Source organism: Juglans microcarpa x Juglans regia, chromosome 5D (genome assembly GCF_004785595.1).
Source record: "Juglans microcarpa x Juglans regia isolate MS1-56 chromosome 5D, Jm3101_v1.0, whole genome shotgun sequence".
In the NCBI taxonomy this organism is placed as follows: Eukaryota; Viridiplantae; Streptophyta; class Magnoliopsida; order Fagales; family Juglandaceae; genus Juglans; species Juglans microcarpa x Juglans regia.
The window spans coordinates 16,384,959-16,408,538 of NC_054602.1; the positions used below are offsets into that span (position 1 = coordinate 16,384,959).

At 34.1% G+C, this 23,580-nt stretch overlaps 2 protein-coding genes across 2 annotated transcripts; both read left to right on the forward strand.

Moving 5' to 3' along the window:
- The first annotated feature begins 844 nt into the window (after positions 1 to 844).
- Positions 845 to 2,279, forward strand: LOC121265741 (transcription factor bHLH53-like). Its single transcript, XM_041169414.1, has 3 exons — positions 845 to 971; positions 1,057 to 1,481; positions 2,067 to 2,279. Exons 1-3 carry the CDS (start codon positions 845 to 847, stop codon positions 2,277 to 2,279), a joined length of 765 nt encoding a protein of 254 aa, XP_041025348.1.
- Positions 2,280 to 21,022: 18,743 nt separating this feature from the next.
- Positions 21,023 to 22,225, forward strand: LOC121265742 (transcription factor bHLH52-like). Its single transcript, XM_041169415.1, has 2 exons — positions 21,023 to 21,703; positions 22,013 to 22,225. Exons 1-2 carry the CDS (start codon positions 21,023 to 21,025, stop codon positions 22,223 to 22,225), a joined length of 894 nt encoding a protein of 297 aa, XP_041025349.1.
- The last annotated feature ends 1,355 nt before the right edge of the window (positions 22,226 to 23,580 follow it).

A 23,580-nucleotide genomic window follows, 5' to 3' on the forward strand; every position in this document is an offset into this window, starting at 1 on the left:
TCCATGAACAGCAATTCTTTTGCTATATTACACATAAAAAATACAAGTGCTATGGCAAGGAATTAACATTTCACTATAAATTATGTTATCAGAATATTAGGAAAAATGAAAAATAAAACACAGGAAATTAAGATGGGTAGATAATTAAAAAAAATAAAAAATTCAAAGTGGACGTACGTAATTACAAGGCAAAGTTATAGAAAAATAACGTAAGAAAGAAATAGCCGCTAATATTATTAGGCATGTGAAAAGTTTATCGACCGCCGGCCATCTGTAACGTTCAGTTAGGAAATTATGGAACGCGCCACGTGTACAAAACCTTGTTCTTAGGAAGTCGTTACACTATCCCAACCCTATCATCACCTCATTTTTCTCCGCAATTATCCTAACACTCTCCCACTTCTCCCCACGTCTCTCTCTCTCTCGCTCGCTTTACATATATATAGCGGGTTGCATGCATGGCAAAAGTAGTACGTACTCAGCACTGTGTTAGTTTGTATAGTTTGATAAGGGTTGTTAGTGACTTTCGGTCTACTGCAATTCAACAAACAACAGCACAAAGATACCATCTAATTAAGGTCTCTCTCTCTCTCTGATCATCATGTCTTCTTTTGCTTTGGATATCATTTTGAAACATGTCTTTCTTATTGCACTAGATCGACTCTCTTTCCCTCACGCATGGATTTTCAGTTTGATATTTTTGAACTTCATTAACTGCATATGCTTTAATTTGTAGCTCCACTACATCTTTTTCATGCTTAAAAATGGGTCGAATATACCTCTTCTCTTCCTGTCTTTTTTATTTTTTCTTTTGATAATCATTTTTCTCTCAGACTTTCTTTCCATGGCTTTAAGCTTTTGCTCCGACTGGGGGTCCTTTGAGCATCATCTCAGTCCAGAAATCATGAGCAGCTTCCAACAAATGCATGATGATCCAGAGATGGCAGCGGAAGTCCTCATGACTTTTGACGGCAATTCAACTCTTGCAGACTTCGATCCATTAATCTCCTCCATACTGCTCTACCCCATCAGATTATTTAACCTACTTCTCACCAGAAATCTTTCCTCAAGTTGAACTCCAGTCCTACGGTCAGTACCCGAAGCGCCAGAAGTTCAGCTGTGGAAATTATCATAATTACTCGGATTTCGCTCCTGGTTTCTTCGACGGCTATCTCCCAAATCCTGTTCTGCTTCCTGAGACACTGCCGGAATTTCTAGCTCCATTGCCAGTGGCATCTTATTCCTGCGATCAACATACTCCTCATGAGAGTTATACGAAGAATCCCACTAGTAGAGTAAGCTTGTCTGCTCAGAGCATTGCTGCCCGTGAAAGGAGAAGGAAGATAACGGAGAAGACCCAGGAGCTTGGGAAGCGAATTCCAGGAGGGAATAAGTTGAACACAGCTGAGATGTTCCATGCCGCTTTCAAGTATGTCAAGTACTTGCAGGCTCAAGTTGCAGTTCTTCAAATCATGGCGTCAGTTCAGGTAATGTAACACCTATATATATATATATATATATATATATATATATATATACACATCTTCAAGTTTCCGTCTCTCTCTTTTTTTTTTTTTTTTTCATTTTTGATGCATGAGTACTTGATCACATATTGTTTAATTTTTTCGACGTAAGCTTGCGGAGTGGTGGGGTGGATATTGGGAAAAATAGGATGCTAAATAATGTAAAATAAAAACTTATTTATTCGATTATTCGATTTCATTTTCTTCAATTAGTTCTTCTTTTGTGCATGGGTGCTAGTGCTATATATAGCTAGGCTGCTAGCTAGTAATTGGAATGCCATGATCGACCGATTCTAGTTTTCGGTTATTTTTCAGTATTAAGTCGATCGTTACGATACAATAACTAAGAGACTGATTTAATTACTAGATATATATAGCCTCTAATTTAATTCCATGTTTAATTTCGATGATCTGCTCTTTTGATCATTATTAATTATTATTTCTTAATTTGTATACATGAATGATCGATGTGGCCATTAATATATAGAAATTATAAACACGGTTAATTAGTACTGTGCATGGTTCATATATAAATGGATGCAGGCCGCCGAGAAAGAACCAATAATGCATGATACGAAAGAACTCCAAGATCATCTTCTTGCATCACCACTTATTCAAGAGAAGTTGTACTCAGAGGCGAAGTGCATGGTTCCCAAACAGTTTCTTCAAACCTCAGCTAATGATCGTGAAATCCAATCAAAGCTATTGATGCTCAAGGACATTCATGATCAGTTGCAGAGAATCAATGGCGCCTGATCATATATATAATATATATATATATATATATATATATATATATTATGATACATGCTTGATTTGCTGGCCTTTTACAGATAGATCATCATGATCAAGTTTATTTTCGTTTCTCTATTTTCCCTTGAGTACTCATATTTTTTTCTAGCTACTTTCTCTTAATTTGTTGTATCCACTACTACTTTTACTAGGTGCTAATTACGTACGTTTAATGATCAGTACTTTCTTGTAAATTATAATATCTAACTTCCAAGATCAAATGCGTTACTGTTCTTTTCCCAGCTTGTTTGAAGATGCCAAGCGTTTTTTCTTTTCTTTATATATATATATATATATATATATATATATATATATCAGTGAATCTAGTTTTAAATACAGCGTACAAAAGATTTAAAGCTGAAATCATATATATATGTTAAGTACGAATTATTAAGAGTACGCGATCAATGAATTAATTAGTTGTCACTTGTTGTGGTTTAATTTACTTCTTTTTCGTAATTATTCTTTACAAAATGCTATCTATACTTATAATTTTAGGCCAAATATTCTCTGTTTCTAAGTTTTTTCAATTTCCTGAAATTAATACACATTAATGCCATTAATCAAGATGAGGCTAATTAAAAACCTAATTCTACTACGTATGCAGGAGTACTGAGGAGAAGTCGTAGAGTACGTACTACATAATTAATATTATCATGTCGTGGGAAATAATGAAGAAATATTGGAGGTTATTCATCTGTTAAACACGGATTAATTAGTACTCCCGCATTTCACTGACATCATAGTACTCATGCATGCATGCATGTTAATAACCGTCTTAAATTACTTCCATAAGTAAATCATGATCACCCATGCATATAATCTTTGGAAAATTAATCTATACACCACACTACCATCTCACTTTCATTTTATTATATATATAAGATGTGGCATATTTATCACCATTTGATCTTTTATTGAATGATTCTTTATCGTCTATTAATGGTGATAAATTAATGGTGATAAATGTACCACATCTTACATAGTTAGATGAAAGTGAAATGGTGATGTGGTATATATATAACATTACTTCTTTTTTTTTTTTTTTGGCGATTATAGAAGTTCGTTGTTTATTTTAAGCTTTGAGGCTTAATGATCCCATGTTATATCAGAGCACATACTGATCATCAGATGGCATTTTGAGAATTATATATATATATATATATATATATATATATATCTTTAATTTGCATGTGGCAGTTATATACCAAACTATAATTAGCAACCTATTACTATATATAAAAGCCAAGTTACGGTAGTCTGAGATAGCATTCAAACCCAAAAAGGGGCAAAAAAATTAAGGCAAAAAAAAAAAAAAAGATATATAGCATTAATTGTCTTCAATGAATTAGCTAGAGAGCGGATAATCGATCATATTAAAAAATCTATTTATTATATATTTTTTCATTATTCTATGATGTGGCATTATATAATAGGTTCATAAGTAAAATATAATAAATAGTCTCCAATCATCTAATGTCATATTGATATGAGAATAATAAGAATTGAGATGATGAGTAGCATTTTCAGATTGAAAATCTACTACTTCATTGTGGGAAAAATCTTTTTACAAGTTTAGTTATTTACACATTTAATACACTATTGATCTAGAAACATTCCACATTAATTTGCAACAAGAAAAATACGTTGGTACATTTAGGTTTTTGTAACTATATTAACTAGAGTCAATTTGTAAACAGTAAAATAAATTTTAGAGGCGTTGTCAATAAATTTATGATATATCATGATATGTATTAATTTAACATAAATAAATAGGAAATACTAAGCTTGTAAGATTCCATCAATAAAATAGAAATTTGAAAATTATATTTGCAAGTCGGTGGGGATACGCGCGCCCTCCATACACTACAACAGAATGTGTATTTTGTGACAGAGAAAACTGTCACAAAAAAATGGCAAACCGTCACTAAAAATTTTTGGTGACGGTTTGAAACCGTCACCATGACCGTCACCTAAAGTGCGTCACAGAAAACATTTGGTGACGGTTTACTGTACAACCGTCACAAAAAATATTTTTAGTGACGGTTGGAAGTGTTCCGTTCGGTACAACGTTCGAACGTTCATTTTTTGGTGACGGTTATGAACTGTCACAGAAAATAACGTTCGGACGTAAAATCAAACGTTCGGACGTTATACCCGACCGATTGGCGTTCGAATGAGAGAAGTTGACGTTCGTTGGAGATCGTGTTCGAACGTATAAAATGTACGTTCGAATGTTAATGCGTCCGAACGTTAATTACATTAAACGTTCGAATATTTGTTCGAACGAAAACGTTAATGTTCAAACGTAGCGCGTTTAATGTTCGAACGTATACTCAAATGTAAACGAAGGAGCGTCCGAATGCAAGTTTTCTGTTCGAACGTTAGTCGCTTTACTGTTCGAACGGTTTGTTCGTTTAAGCGTGAGTACGTTCGAACGTATAGTTTAACGTTCGTACGATTCAATTGTATTTACGTTCGAACGTTTGTTACAGTGTGAACCAACGTTCGAACGATTTTTATTTACATTCGAACGTACAGATCAGAAATACTAATTTCATAAAATTTAAAAACATAATACCAATAGTATCATATTACATACCCAATTAAGAAGTAACAATGTCTTATAAAAGTACAAAATTAGATATTAAAACTAGTCAGAAATATTGATAAAAGTTATTTCTTCTTTTTCCCTCGCCCACGGGGATTTTGTTGCAACGACATAACACGTTCCATTTGCACCATCATCTCCCGTTGCACTTGCTCTTGCACTTCATTGCGTATTCTTTCCTCCTGGTCTCTCTGTTGGTCCTGCAAACGCGTCTCTAAATGAGACTGTCGTTCTAAGAGAGACTCTAACTCTTGTTGTCTGGACCTCATATACTCATTCTCACGCCGTGCAGCTTCTAAATCTGCCGTAAGATTATTAATTTGTGAAGCCGATGAGGTTGAGGAGGATGAACATTTATGCTTGATAGATCGTCCCAAACCTCTTGCCATACTAGACTGCGGCCCGAGCACTTGCGTGAATATGTCTATGTCACTAGGAGATGATTCCTCAGAAGCGGACTGCATCTCCAACATTTTGCTCTGCAATTTAAAAGGTAATGATCGTAAATAATTAGTAACGTATTAAAAGAAATAGAAATAAGAAATAAACTATTAAAATATTATATATCTATTTATTTAACAAAATTAACACTGCTTACATAATTATCTGCAGCGACAGGATCCATCCACTCACTATGCTCATTAGTGTGAGCAGCAGCATAGACATGAATGAGGGAAAAGTTTTCAGGATCATCACGTTTCTAAAAAAGCGAGAATATTAGCAATTTTAAAAAGATAATATTAGTACTTATCAGAAATAATATCAGGAAAATAAATGAATTCTATAATTTTTTAATTACCATTTTTTCAGCAAGACGATGGAATGACCTTGAACCGGCACGATGGTGGACAGTCATAACGGATCTATTCTGTGCATTTGTAGAACTCAAGTGCTACAAAATATATTAAAAATGTTAATTGTAATATGTATACATATAATATATAAAACGAATATGAATGTAAATAATTAAAAGAGATAAATGTAAAATACCTGATAATCTGGAGATGCGAAAAGATCACAACACTTTCTCTAATCATCTAACTTCATCTGCTGAAAAGGAGACTGCGCAGCCTCTTCCAACGTTTCAAACTTCTTGAAGTGGTCATGACATCGTCCTTTGTGACGTCGGAATAGTGTAGCCATCAACTCATTCACGGTTCTCAAATCCTCGCTACGGCCAAAGTCGAGGTCGAATTCATCCTAATAAGGGAATCAGGAAAAAAATATAATATATTAATCTAGGTTAAAAAAATATACTGAAAAGTAAACTCACCAGCACACGACTTCGAATGTGCTCCTTAATCTCATTCGGAACATCTCGCCATGAGCGCACATAAAATGGAGCATAAGCTCGAACTAATGTGCCAATATAGGAGGAAAGCGCTGCTGCACTATCATCCACTCCTCCAGTGGAATTATCAGGAATTGTGACCTTTAGTTTACCATGCCTTCTATTTTTTTCAAGAGAGATTCCACGTGTATAGCCACGACCGCGACGTGCAGATGCATCAACTACATGATAATAGATATACTATAATTATAATTATATAGTTATTGAGAAAAAAGTATTAACTATATATATAATTATCAACGACAATATTTCCTTACTGGGAGGTGTCGACTGGCTGTTGTTCTCTTCTGTGTTAGCTTGATCTTCAGGAACGGATTCCTCGAGTGGGAAGTCCTCAATGGGTTCAGGACTTGGACTTGGCGGAGGCACATTTCTTCGTTGTCGTTTTGGCGGCATTCTTGAAAATAATTAATTATATCAAAGAAAATTAATTAGAAGAAATTATGAAAATTCAAGATATTTTATACTCACCTATATGAATAAAATATTTAGTACTTTTATTCTTCAGATGAATTTTCCATGCTTGTTTCAGAATCTCCATCAATAACATCTTCATCATCATCATGCACCTCTTCTTCATCATCTTTATCCACCTCCTGCCCGGATTCTGATTCGTCTTCATCTTCTGACTCGTCTTCTTCTTCTTCCTCCTCACTGACTTGAATTGAATGATCATTTAATACAGACGGGTCGAGATGTACGGGTGGGACATCATCTCTACACAAGGGGAGCAACTCGAGTGCACCGAGGTCAACAAACAAGTTAATACCCTCTCCATCTTCCTGGTATGCCTCAACAATCGGAGTGTCATCTTCATCTCCACTATACTCGTAATCTGCACCCGTTCCTGCTTCATATATATTTCGAGGAACAAATTTTTGTACGACTCGCCAAGTTATCTCCCCACTATCTTCATCAGCACTTTTCATTGGATCAATCAAGTAATAGACTTGGGTAGCTTGACAAGCCAATACGAATGGATCATCTTCGTACCATTTAGATGCAGTATTGACACTCGTAAAATGATTATCCCTATGTATCGAAACCCGACCACCGCCTAGATCCCACCAATCACATTTAAAGACATATGTTACGGACCCACCCAGATATTTCAATCCGATAATATCACGTATGACACCATAATAGTCAATATCATCTGTTCCATGACTCCCCTCGACCAACACACCACAATTTTGAGTCTTTCTATTACGTTCACGGTCCAAAGTATGGAATCTATAACCTCGGACCGTGCATGCAGTATATCGAAGTGCTCTATTTGAGGGACCACGGGCCAATGCATACAATTCAGAAGAAATTGATCCGGGATCACGAGCACGTTGTTCCAAAATCTATAAATTGAAATAGATTATATTGATTATTTCATTATCCAGAGTTAAAAATTTCACAATATAACATATATATGATTTTAGTTCATACACGTTCTTCAAACCATCCGAGAAATTCTTTCTCATGTCTTGCCTCTATATTTTCTACGCCTTCCGTCCTAAGTTTGTCCATGTGGTCACTGTTATAACATGTTGCAAAAGAAGTATATTTTGAGCACAACAATTCTAATTAATTTAAAGAAAACTATAATTATTCAAAGAAATGAAATGACATACCTAAGATAATCATCAATCTCTCGGCAGTTATTTAGCACATACCACCGAACTTTACCCAACTCTCCATCAATTAAATCGTAACCTGTTTGTGCACCCAAGGGTCGTACATTCTGGGAAAACACTGATAGCTCACGAGGAGGCAGAGTAGCAAGATCAGCATTTCGCTCTTGACGATTAAATCGTGTCTCAACACCACGAAGATATAGAGAGCAAAATGTTAACCATTCATCGTGTATATAGGCCTCTGCTATTGAACCCTCAGCTTTGGCTTTATTCCCAACAGTGCGCTTCAATCGACCCAAATATCTTTCAACTGGATACATCCAACGGAACTGCACCGGTCCACCCAGAAGTACCTCTCGCGGTAAATGTATTGCTAAATGGACCATGACATCAAAAAATGATGGTGGAAAGATCTGCTCAAATTTACATAGTATAGTAGCAATGTCTTCTTCCAATTTCGACAACACATCTCGATTTACTACCCGAGCGCACAAATCCTTGAAAAACATACATAGTTCAGATATGGCCACACGTACATTAGATGTAAGCTTCCCACGAATTCCCACAGGTAATAACTTCTGCAAAAATACGTGACAATCATGACTTTTCAATCCATTGATTTTCCAATCATCAGGACTCACGCATCTACCAATATTTGAAGCATAACCATCTGGCAACTTCACACCTTGCAACCATTTGCAGAAATCCATCCTCTCCTCCCTCGTCATCGTAAAACATGCATGCGGCATGACCACCCTGTTGCCTTCCACCCGTAAATGCAGATTATGTTTAATTCTCATTCTCTCAAGATCTTTCCTCGTCTTGATCGTGTCTTTCGTCTTTTTGTTAATACTCATCAATGTACCCAGTATATTATCACAAATATTCTTCTCTATATGCATTACATCCAAACTATGTCGCAACTTGCATGACGACCAATACGGCAAGTCAAAAAAAATACTACGCTTTGTCCAATTCAATTCTGGTATGGCTCGTTTTCTCTTGTTCTTTCTCCGACCTTTGCCAAAATTGTTCGCTCTAACATGTTCCAGTTGTTCCACTATCTCTTCTCCAGATAACTCTTTTGGTGCAATCCTATCCTCTACTCTCCCATCAAACTTGGCACATTCTCTTCTCCATGCATGATTTGCTGGTAAATAACGTCGATGACCCATGAAACACAACTTCTGAGAAAATTTTAGCCACTCACTAGCAGTTTCTTTATTACACGTCGGACACGCTAACTTCCCTTTCGTACTCCAGCCGGAAAGATTCCCATACGCCGGAAAATCATTTATGGTCCACATTACCGCAGCATGCATCTGAAAAGATGTCGACTTAGATGCATCATAAGTTCTAACCCCTGTTTCCCATAACTCTTTTAGCTCTTCAATCAACGGCTGCATGAATACGTCAATATCATTCCCAGGTGATCTAGGGCCAGGGATGAGTAAAGTTAACAAAAAGTTTGGCGCCTTCATGCACCTCCATGGTGGAAGATTGTACGGAATCAATACCACGGGCCAAGTGCTATAACTTGTACTCATATTCCCAAAAGGGTTGAATCCATCGGTTGTGAGTCCCAGGCGCACGTTCCGAGCTTCTAACCCGAACTCTGGATACTGATTATCGAAAGACTGCCACGCAAGTGAATCAGCTGGATGCCTCATATACCCGTCATTCTTAACTCTTTTCTCCTCGTGCCACCTCATATCATGAGCTGTTTTCTTACACATATATAGTCTTTGCAACCTAGGTTTCAAGGGAAAATACCGCAACACCTTAACCGGAACGTTTTTCTTACCTTTCCACCTCGACTCTCCACATACAGGACATGCTTGTTTCTCCTCGTTCTCCTTCCAGAACAATACACAATCATTCTTGCATGCATGTATGGACTTGTACTCAAATCCTAATCCCTTTCTCAACTGCTTCGCTTCATAAAAGTTCTTAGGCAATGCAGACCCTTCGGGAAGCACCTCGTTAAATAAGTCCAATACCATGTTTATTGCTTTCGTCGACATCCCACACAATGATTTAATGTGAAGCAACCGCACAATAAACGACATTTTGGAATGTTTTGTACAACCTGGGTAAAGCTCGCGCTTTGCATCTTCCCACAGTGAAGGGAAATTTTCACAATCAGTCCCTGATCCACCAGTTGAGGCATTGTCGTTAACCTCATCCATAAACATCCCAGCTCCAATGTCACCCAACATCTCCTCCATCTCATCATGCTCATAATCATCATCCATGTGCCGCAAATAATTGTGATGATCGACCAATACATCTGCTGACCCTTCATACGGCTCACCATGCAGTACCCATCGCGTATACCCCAGATCCATACCGTTCACAAATATATGACGCTCTACTTCATCCAATCCTATCGCACACAAATTTTTACACCCTCGACATGGACACTTAATGTAACCACGACTATCAGCAGAAGCCCGTGCAAAATCAATGAAAGTTCTTACTCCACATGCATAGGGTACGTAATCCTTTCCAAGTCTATCGTCCAGACGCATCCAATTTTTATCCATTTCTAAAAACATCTATATATTAATAACACGTACATTGAAAATTCACATGCATGTCATGCTCCAATTCTCATTACTTTGTTGATAAGGTAGTTGGTCCTATCCCATTCGAGATTATATTCTCCATATTGCACAAATCTCGTCACTCTACTAATTTCTACGTTAGTAGAAATTTCGGCAGCACCTCCCCATAATTCTCCAAGTATACATGTTCAAATATCGGGATTGTCACCCGACGAACAGTATACCCGAAGAACAATGAAGAAGACACTGAAACTTCATATTAAACGTGGAAAGTAGCGAGTAACAAAAATGTGCAATACAGATAATATAATCTCAAACTGTCCACACTGGACAATTCAGGAATCAGTGGACACATAAATGTACACTGATTCCCAAACGGGTCTAAGGGTATTTATGCAATGACACACGCATCTAGCAATATAATCATACAACAATATCTCCATATTTGTTAAACTAAAGAGGGATGGAAGATTATGTGACCCCCTGTTTCGTGTCTTGTACACAACGAGGGAGAATGATCTTGAAGAAATGTTGAAATTTTGGTCTAATTACTTAACCGTCACAAACTGTCCGACCTCGACACTCCTCTCAAGGCCGAAGAGACTATGACAGTCAAGCAATTAGACCGAAATTTAGAGATTATAATTGTTATATATAATTTTAAATGTTATTATATAATTTTAATTATTATCATTCTACAATTATAATCTTAATTCTTATACTTAATTTAGTGAGTTATTTACTTATATAGACAATAAGTATATAATTTTTATATAAGAATCTATTTGATCCTTATTTCCTTTCTCTTTAGTTTATAATAAATAAGTATATTTACATATTCAAACTCTACTTATAGAGTAGTTTCAAGACTTTTTTATTGAAGAGTATTTTAAAGGTTATATTATAATTTTAATTATTATCATTCTTAAAATATAACTTTAATTGTTATACTTACACTATCATTCTTAAATTTCAATGGTATTATAATAATTTTAATTATTATAATTCTTAAAGAGTTACTTTTATTTATTATTACTTAATTTAAAATATTATTATCACAATTTTTCAAATCCATATCACAAAAACACATTGTATAAATATCATAAAATTCAAATAAAGACAAGAAATAAAAATTTTTTCTTACCAAACTCAACTCTCTCTAACTCTCCAACTCAACTCTCTCTCTCTGTGTTGCGCGCACGGGAGAAGAAAAAATGTTCAATGGCGCTCCCGTGCGCGCACTGCTTAAGTTCTAAAATTATTTGTTTAAACGTTCGAACGTTTAAGTTGTACGTCCGAACGTTAACTTAAACGTTCGAACGTTTAAGTTTTACGTCCGAACGTTATTTGATAAAATGCTCGTAGCGTTCGGACGTTTACAGTATACGTTCGAACGTAATAATATCTTTATAACATAAAATCTAGCGGGAAAGTTCCCGCACTTTAATCATATATGTTCGAATGTATCACAAGTTTTCGTTCGAACGTTTCTAAATTTAGAGATAAACGTTCGAACATTTAACTTAAACGTCCGAACGTTTATTTCATCAAAGTGTTACCATATTTGAGAGTTAAATTTTCCGCACTAATTTAAGTAACGTTCGAACGTTAACATATTTGGTGTTCGGATGTACATAATTTTCTGGTGATTTTCATCAAATAACGTTCGAACGCATAGTCTACACGTTCGAACGTCTGAATAATCACACACATACCTTAATCGAGCGGAAAATTTCCCGCTCTTATTTAACGTTCGAACGTTAACTTGAAACGTTCGAACGTACGATTCCTACCATACGAACTTCTTACTTATTTGTAATAATCTAAATATATTCAAACGTCATTCACAAATAATAATTTAAATATTTAAAATTCATATCACAACATACTAGAAAAAACTCACAATATATTCACAAAATAACATGCCACATGTATTAACATATTTTTAAAATTGAGTAAGTAATAAACATGTATTAACAAAGCCTAATGAAAATATATTTCTAATAAGAAACACAATATTTCAAATTCATATCACAACATATTTACAAAAACTCACAAACTATTTACAAACTATACAAATAATAATCACAATATTTCAAGAGTAAGTATAAAATCACAACAATATATTGATAAAGTTTAGAAATATACCTAGCACTCACAATATCCTCTTACAAATCAAAATCTTCCAACTTCCCAAAACAAGCAATCCTTCAAAAAAATACAACACTAACTTATTAGAAATATTCTATAACAAAAACACATTCTATAAATATCATAAAATTAAAATAAAGATAAGAAATAAAAATATTTTCTTACCAAAACTCAACTCTCTCTAACTCTCTAACTCAACTCTCTCTCACACTAACACCCTCTCTCTCTCTCTCTCTCTCTGTCTCTCTCTCTCTCGCTCTGTTGCGCGCACGGGAGAAGAAGAAATGATCCGCTTCCTCCCGTGCGCGTACTGATTAATACCGCAAATTATTAGTTTAAACGTTCGAACGTTTAAGTTTTACGTCCGAACGTTATATGCTAAAATTTCACCCGCTCATAACGTTCGGACGTACCCTTCTTATTTATATCATAAAATCTAGAGGGAAAGTTCCCGCACTTTCCTCATATATGTTCGAATGTATCACAATTTATCGTTCGAACGTTTGTAAATTTAGAGATAAACGTTCGAACATTTAACTTAAACGTCCGAACGTTTATTTCATCAAAGTGTCACCATATTTCAGAGTTAAATTTTCCGCACTAATTTAAGTAACGTTCGAACGTTAACATATTTGGTGTTCGGATGTACATAATTTTCTGGTGATTTTCATCAAATAACGTTCGAACGCATAGTCTAAACGTTCGAACGTCTGAATAATCACACACATACCTTAATCGAGCGGGAAATTTCCCGCTCTTATTTAACGTTCGAACGTTAACCTGAAACGTTCGAACGTAATAGTCCTACTCTTATTTAACGTTCGAACGTAATATATAAACTATACCATATATATAAATGAATAATATATATTAAATTGTTACTTATTAAATTCTTTATTATATACTAACTTATACTATAATATGTATTCTACATTTTATATATCTATAACTATATACTACATTGTATAGTATGATAGCATAATACTTTAAATGAGAACATAAATGTATATAATATATAAACTATACCATATATATAAATGAATAATATATATTAAATTGTTACTTATTAAATTCTTTATTATATACTAACTTATAATATAATATGTATTCTACATTTTATATATCTATAACTATATACTACATTGTATAGTATGATAGCATAATACTTTAAATGAGAACATAAATGTATATAATATATAAACTATACCATATATATAAATGAATAATATATATTAAATTGTTACTTATTAAATTCTTTATTATATACTAACTTATAATATAATATGTATTCTACATTTTATATATCTATAACTATATACTACATTGTATAGTATGATAGCATAATACTTTAAATGAGAACATAAATGTATATAATATATAAACTATACCATATATATAAATGAATAATATATATTAAATTGTTACTTATTAAATTCTTTATTATATACTAACTTATAATATAATATGTATTCTACATTTTATATATCTATAACTATATACTACATTGTATAGTATGATAGCATAATACTTTAAATGAGAACATAAATGTATATAATATATAAACTATACCATATATATAAATGAATAATATATATTAAATTGTTACTTATTAAATTCTTTATTATATACTAACTTATAATATAATATGTATTCTACATTTTATATATCTATAACTATATACTACATTGTATAGTATGATAGCATAATACTTTAAATGAGAACATAAATGTATATAATATATAAACTATACCATATATATAAATGAATAATATATATTAAATTGTTACTTATTAAATTCTTTATTATATACTAACTTATACTATAATATGTATTCTACATTTTATATATCTATAACTATATACTACATTGTATAGTATGATAGCATAATACTTTAAATGAGAACATAAATGTATATAATATATAAACTATACCATATATATAAATGAATAATATATATTAAATTGTTACTTATTAAATTCTTTATTATATACTAACTTATACTATAATATGTATTCTACATTTTATATATCTATAATTATATACTACATTGTATAGTATGATAGCATAATACTTTAAATGAGAACATAAATGTATATAATATATAAATTATACCATATATATAAATGAATAATATATATTAAATTGTTACTTATTAAATTCTTTATTATATACTAACTTATAATATAATATGTATTCTACATTTTATATATCTATTTATATCTATATACTACTTATTAAATAATCAATAAACACCATAAGCTCATAAACTATTCACAAAATTCACAAACAATAATCACAATTATTTCAAGAGTAAGCATAAAATCACAACAACATGCATGTATAAACATATTGCTAAACTTTAGAAATATAACAAGCACTCGCAAAAAAACCAATAATCTAATTGTCAATAATATTATATAACATCGTAATCTATAACATAAACATTTATAATATAATATTAAATTGAAAATGTTCGAACGTAATAATAATTACGTTCGAACGTTCTGTGTATATAAGGCCAAAACCGAACGTCGAAACGACATTTCTATTACGTTCATCGTCTACACAAAACTCACGCCGCCACGCCTCCTTCGCCGCCGCCGTCAACTCCGCCACAACCGTCACTAAAGGTAGGCATTCATCTTTTATTCAAGTAACATGTATTTTTTTGAAATTTGGATTGAGTTTTGTGTTAAACCGGATAAGTGATGCCGGATTTTCAACTTCATTTTCCGGCCACCACGGCTAGTCATTTGCCGAATAGTCACCGTAGAAATATTTCTTGAAGTGTATACTTCATTTCCACGGTGACATTTCGGTATTTAGAACCGTGTAGAGAAATTTTTGAGATTTCAATAATGGCTGAGTCGACTCAGCCATTCTGCGTCGAAACGTTCGAACGTTTCACCAAGACGTTCGAACGTACGACGTTTAAATTACACAACCGTTACGGCTTCCACGTTCGAACGTTTTATTATAACATCCGAACGTAATGATTTTCTACATTATTCATTCTTCGACGTTCGGACGTCCATATTTATGTTCACACGTAAAACAAATACGTTCGAACGTATTTGTTTTAACGTCCGAACGTACGTCAGCCAATATTTATTTACTGCTTATGTTCGAACGTACATTGTTACATTCGAACGTATTTGTTTTACGTTCGAATGTAAATATATTGACATTATTTTACGTGCGAATGTATAAATAAACATCCGAACGTTTTATCTTTACGTTCGAACGTTATAGATAAAACGTTCGAACGTTACGGCAGAGCATCTTAGAATTAATACAAAAAAATGCATTATTGTAAATAATTTTTTTTTCCTTTTCTATTTTCAGGATATGGCTCTTCCACTGCATACTAGGAAACGAGGGAGGGAAGGAGCCACGTCGGACACTGCCCGTATTGGAGCTCGTACTGTTATGGTAAAGCGAGAGATCTTAATTAATGAGTTCGACGAACTCTGTTGGCAGCAGACGAACCTGAGAGATGTTTTCCTCAGTAGAGGCTGGGGAAATATCTGCACATTGAGGGGGAAGGTATACCCCTCAATGGTTCAAGAATTCTATATGGGGATGTGTGACATGCCTCAGGATGCATCCTCTCACACCGTGACTGTACGCGGTGTTTCCATTGAGGTATCAGCAGATGTCATCGGCGAGCACCTTGGGATTCGTAGAGGAGTGGAGACATTTGCACACTCGACACCCCGTGAGGATGTAGGCACTTCTACATCATCTACTGGTCGGGGATGTGAGCCAGCATCAGCCAGAGATGCAGGCCAGTCAGAGGCTGAGGATACTGGCGTCGAGGCTCGGGATGATGACCGAGACGAGGATTTCTACATCCTCACCGGGAGGGATCGCATGCAGATCGAGCGGAAGAACGCCTTCAACCAGAACCATCTGCTGCATTTCTTCCGCATATTGCACCTTATTGTTGCAACAAATGTCGATCCTGTGGCTCATAAAACCACATTTAGTCGGCTTCGGGCACAATTTTTGATACGAGTGGCACGTGGAGATCCTATAGATTTGCCATTGCACATCTTTTAAAGGATCCGTTACGAGGCGAGCATCGTCTCCACGGATAATCTCCCATATGGTGTCCTCATCAGCCGACTATTACTTGCACGGGGAGTGCCGACCCAGCCAGAGGACCGGGTCAAAGATCAGATGAGCCCCCTCGACATGACCATGCATCGACGTAGCATTGGACAGGCGAGGGGACGTCAGCCACCCCCTGTAGAGGATCTAGTTCCTCCGACGCAGCCTGAGCCAGGTCATGTCGGGAGTAGTAGTCAGCATACGCCGAGTACATTTGCAGGAGATGTGCGGCCTGCTTGGGTTGATGCGGTCATCTCACAGCTGACTGCGCATATCGATCATAAGATCGATCGATCGCTCGAGGCTATATCGGCGTCTGTTGCCGAACTCACCCATCGTGTAACTATCCTCAACGACAAGGTTGATACCTTGACTGAGGAGGTACGGAGTTCGACTTTTGCGGATAACGATATCATCTGACTGTTAATATCAAATTTTGTATTTTATTTTTAATATTTGTAATGAAAAATATTATTGAATATTTCTATCGTTTTTTAATTTCAATTTTTAACCTTCTTTGATGTTATATTTTTCAACTTTAATACTAAATCACTGCATTTCAAATATATATAAATCAATAATATATATTTATATATTACAAAGTGTGTATATATAAATATATACAATTCAATTTTTTAGACTTGTTCACAAATTATGCACAATAAAAACCACATAATTTTTAAATTAAAGTCATTTAATTTAAATTTACAATGAACGTTCGAATGTTATTACTTAACGTTCGAACATTGGTGCAAACATTTTACGTTCGAACGTAAAATTAATAACATTCGAACGGTTGCGCCAAAACATTTTACGTTCAAACGTAAACAGACATAATGTTCGAACGTATATGTAACGTTCGAACGCATATTTCCCATACGTTGGAACGTAAAAAAATCTCATTCTATCTTTAGTGACGGTTTCCAGAAACTGTCACAGAAAATACCTTTTAGTGACGGTCTAGAGACCGTCACAATTTCCTAACCGTCACTAAAAATCAATTGTGTTGTAGTGATACTGTTAAGAGTAGTGCTACAAGCTTATACGAATTGAGTGAGACTAGTCCCATTTCATCAATTTTTTTATTTTTTAATCTAAATTTCAAATTTTTTATAATTTAAATTTCAAAATCTTCAGAATTAAAATAGATGACATGTCAGCACTTACTGTTATGTGTGCAAAATTGTAAGTATGCATGGAAGCATTTTGTTTTATTTGGTGCGAGATTGTTCCTATATCCTAGTAAAAAAAAGGATTAATGATTAATAGATTGTGAGTTCCGCAGACAAATCGATCATTTGCCAAAAATGGACACATGATGAGTTCATGCTTCATACTATAATTACAAAAGATTGAAGGAAACTAGAAGAATCACTTCAAACATTGAAGACAATGTGGAGGGAGGACCCCATCGATCAATGATCGAAGTTGCCGCTTGCTGAGGTTTAATTATTTATTGTTGATCTTAATCTTTTAATTTGAGATTAGGCTAGTGGGAAATTTACTTTTTATTTCTTTTAGTAACCTTAAGGCCGTTTGAGAACATAACTGTTTTCAAGTATTTTCAGATATTCTCAAATATTTTCTTTCCAAACATCACTCAATTACAAAACACTTTTAAATTTTAAATTTTTAACTTTTTAATCTAATCATTACTTAATCATTACAATTTTCTTAAACTTACAAAGAAAACACAAAAAAAAAACAAACTACTTTTCAATTTTCAAAACAAAAATATTATTAAAAAATTATATTCAAACAATTTTTTAACTTTATAATATTTTTATTCAACTTTTTCTCTAATCTTCCTCAAAATCCAATAAAATATCTTACACAAACTATTTTACTACCATTCATGATAAAATATTTCACTATTATTAAGAGGTATTCTAAGATATTCTTAGTATCAAAATGAGCCCTAAAATTAATGTCAACGATATATCGAGCCTATAATCAGCACAATGTGAGGGCTTATATATTTTCTTGATGGTAAAGTACTTATATTGAAGTGTAATTATTTTCCTAACACGATATACGTCTTAACATTGAGATTATCTTGTCATATATTCATATATTGCTAAAAGGAAATAACTCATTACAAATGGGCAATATTAGACAATCCATTTTGAAACAAATTGCACAAACAATATAAAATGACTAATCGCACCTTTAAAGTAAGATTGATCACTTCTATTAACAGCTTGCTCATGATGATTTGAATAATTTATGTTTTGGTACTCCCCAACTTACCATGCATGATACATGCATGCATATATATATACAGAGGTAAGTATATGCAGGTTCTAGCTGGTTTATCACTAGAATCCTAAGTTTTTGAGTAAAGATGATTATAGAAGACTTTTTTTTTAGGCATGATATTAAAGTCAGCATTTTCCACAATGAAATCCAAGGAATATTGCGATATATATAAGTTGTGCATGCATGCCTTCACTAATATATGTTAACCTAAACTCATATTTATTTCATCCATCCATCCATTGCCGCTGATCTTCGATCTTCAACTTATTTATATCTGCATGTTTAACCATATTGAAATAGAGAATGGACAACGTCCTAAAATCCGTGTTTATTTCATCAATCCATCATTACTCTTCTTCAACTAATAATTAAATTCTTCAAATTAAAAGGCAAAACGGAAGTCGCTTATATACCTTCCTTGATCTAGATTTTTCTCCCAATTAGTAACGAAATGAGATTTTCTTAAATATTTATTTCCCACAACTAAGCAACTAATGAAACTAAAAATAAAAATAAAAATAAAAATAAAAATAGAGTCGACATATTTAGAACAAAGCTGTTAGATGCAGATCAGACCTAAGAATTAGTTGGAAACAATGATTTTCTTACAAATTAAAAAAACAATTGCATGCACAATCATGATTTTCAAGACAGCTAGACGGCGTTTCGAAAATTGTTATTATGTTCTAAACCATTTTTAAACCTTCTTTTCATTTCATGTCCAGATAAGACAGCGCTCTCGATTTTTTAAAACGGTGTTAAAATTATTTTTCTTTACAAATTTGTGACAAATTTAAACGGTACTATTCTGTAATTTGCATAATTATGTTTTAAACCTTTTTTTTTTCTTTTCAGTTTTCTATTTTACATTTATTTTGGAAAATGTATTGCGGCGCTCCTAAATTGAAGTTTTAAACTGCATATTTCAAATTTAAACCGTTTCTTAATTCGTTTCAGTTATTTTGCACTTGTGAATAATGATAGGAGCCGGGATCTAAAAGTACTGTGCCCTGGCCTCCAATGTACGTACCGATAGGTGCAATATTATTGGTTTTTTGTTTCTTTTTTTCTTTAGCATTTATGTGTTTTTTTTAAATATTAAATAAAACACATACATTTAAAAAAAAAAAAATGGGTACGTTTGGGGCACCATTTCTACCTTTGGAAAAGAGTAGAAACATGACACTCGCTTATTTTTTTGATTTCGTGTATTTCCTCCTGCGCATGATATAATGCTTTGATGAACCAATGCCATGCATGCTGCATGATGCATGATGAGGCTAAGACCTGATTGTTTGAGAAGGCCGCCGTCGGCAGATATAGCATAACAAGTACGAGGATTAATACTACATCAATATCTTGTCGTGGGGAATAAGAAATGGAGGTTATTCACTCACTAACTATCCCCGCCAAAGTAGGCTACAAAGTTGTTAAACATGGATTACTCCCACATTTCACGTACACCTTTTACCTCTCTCTCTCTCTCTCTCTCATTTTACATATAGCGGGTTGGCAACAGTAGTAAGTACTCAGCACTAGTACTGTGTGTGTTAGTTTGTATAGTTTGAGAAGGGTTGTTAGTATTCAACAAACAACAGCACAAGACACCATCTAATTCTAAGGTCTCTCTCTCTCTGATCATGTCTTCTTTTTGCTCTGGATATCATTTTGAAACATGTCTTTCTTATTGCACTCTCTCTTTAATTCCCTCACGCATGGATTCTCAGTTTGATATTTTTGAACTTCATTAACTGCTTTTGTAGCTCTACTACATCTTTTTCATGCTTACAAATGGGTCGAAAATACCTCTTCTCTTCGTGTCTTCTTTATCTCTTTCCCAGTTAACTCTGCTTGCTTTATTTTTGCAAGGCAGTTTTGTTCCTCTGAGGAGGAATAATTATTTTACTGTTTATGGAACAATTATTACACTATTAATTAACAAGTGAATGAAATGAAAACGGTTTTTGATATAACTAATGATTGTTTGCTTTGCATTCTTATAACCGTACATTTCCTTTTTCAGTTAACTAATGGCTTTAAGCTTTTGCTCCAACTCGGGGTCCTTTGAGCATCATCTCAGTCCAGAAATCATGAGCAGCTTCCAACAAATGCATGATCCGGAGATGGCAGCAGAAGTCCTCATGACTTTTGACGGCAATTCAACTCTTGCAGACTTCGAACCATTACTTGATCCCAACGAGTTCTGCTACGCAGACAACTACAACATTAATCTCCTCCCATACTGCTCTACCCCATCAGATTATTTAACCTACTTCTCACCAGAAAGCTTTCCCCAAGATGAACTCCAGTCCTACCAATACCCGAAGCGCCAGAAGTTCAGCTGTGGAAATTATCATAATTACTCGGATTTCGCTCCTGGTTTCTTCGACGGCTATCTCCCAAATCCTGGTCTGCTTCCTGATACACTGCCGGAATTTCTCGCTCCACCATTGCCGGTGGCATCTTATTCCTGCAATCAACATACTCCTGAGAGTTATATGAAGAATCCCACTAGTAGAGTAAGCTTGTCTGCTCAGAGCCTTGCTGCCCGTGAAAGGAGAAGAAAGATAACGGAGAAGACCCAGGAGCTTGGGAAGCGAATTCCAGGAGGGAATAAGTTGAACACAGCTGAGATGTTCCATGCTGCTTTCAAGTATGTCAAATACTTGCAGGCTCAAGTTTCAGTTCTTCAAATCATGGCGTCAGTTCAGGTATTGTAACACCTATATATCTGTCTTCAAGTTTCTGTTTCTTTTTTTCTTTTTCATTTTTGATGCATGAGTACTTCATACGTAAATCTGAGGAGTGGTGGGGTGGATGCTGGGAAAAATGGCCACGCTAAATAAAGTAAAACATTTTGATAATTGACGTCGTTGGTTGATTTTATATACTAGAACATACATATATATAGCCTCTAATTCATTTCCATGTTTAATTTTGATGATATATCTGCTCTTTTGATCATTATTCTTATGTGTTAATTTGTATACATGATCGATATATTATATATCTGCATGCAGGCCGATAAAGATGATCAACCAATAATGCATGATACGAAAGAACTCCAAGATCATCTTCTTGCATCACCCCTTATTCAAGAGAAGTTGTACTCAGAGGCCAAGTGCTTGGTTCCCAAACAATTTCTTCAAACCTTAGCTAATGATCGTGAAATCCAATCAAAGCCATTGATGCTCAAGGACATTCATCAGTTGCTGCGAAGCAATGCCGCCTGATCATGACCATTAATTATATAATTAATATAACGCTTGTAGCTTGATTTGCATGTCACAGAAGTTTATTTTCATTTCTCTATTTTCCCTTAATTAGTCTTTTTTTGTACTTTCTCTTAATTGGTACGTAGTATCCACTTTTACAGCTAGGTGCTAATTACGTCTAACGATCACTTTCCTGTAAATTTCTTATTTCCAAGAGATCATCATGTGTTACTGTTTTTTCCCTTGTTTGAAGATGCCAAATGTTTTTTTATTTATTTAGTTTTATAATTGAATCTAGTTTTAAATACAGCGTTCTAAAATTGGGTACCGTTCAAAGGTCGTACATTCACATGAACCCTTGTCAAAAGTCCGAAATTTTTTCGAATTTTTATCTAGTACAAGATCGATCCTATATCCTAGTAAAAGAGCTAGGGTTCAAGATAGTTAATAGATTGTGTTCCGCAGAAAATCGATAATGATTTGCCAAAAATTAATGACTCCTCAGTTCATACTTCATATAACGTATATAGTACTATAATTATATCAAAATTGCTACAGATATAAAAAAATTACACAAAATGAACCCACAAACTTATGTGATTTTATGATCTATTTTATAATAAAAGTAATTTTACAATCTGATGTATCACATTAAGTCACATCAGTTTGTAGGTTTACCTTTATATAATCCATCTGTGGTTAAAGTATTTTCCTAATTATATACAAAAAAGATTGAAGGCAGAATAAATACTTCAAATATTGAAAGCTGAATCATGTTAAGAGAGGACCCGAAATGAATTAATTATAAGTATTCACTTGCTATGATTTTACTTTTCTTTCGTAATTATTTTTTGAAAAAAAATGCTATCTATACTTACGAGCGAGCAGTACATTAATATCTTGTCGTGGGAAATAATTAAGAAATGGAGGTTATTCACATTTCACTCATGACATCATGGTACGTACGTATAAGTACTCATCATATATGTTAATAAACCGTTTTTATCACCCGTACTGTTTAACTTATAACATGAATTTTGTGGCCTACTTTGGCGGGAGTTGTTTCCATTAATGTCGATCTGATCTTGATTACACGGTCAATAACCATGCATTTACATATATATGAAAGACACTGCTTCATGTTCAAGCTAGCTAGGCAGTGATTTTATTTCACAGAAGTAGTTCGTTGTTTGTTGTAAGCTTTGAGGCTATGAACGTTATTTCATTTCAGTGCTAGCACATGATACTGAGATCAGATGGCATTACGAGAATTATAATATATATCTCTCTTTTAATTCGATGTAATATCTGCTGAAAAACTTGCATATCATGGCACCGAAAAAGGTGCAACAAATTAATTATAGCCGATCGCC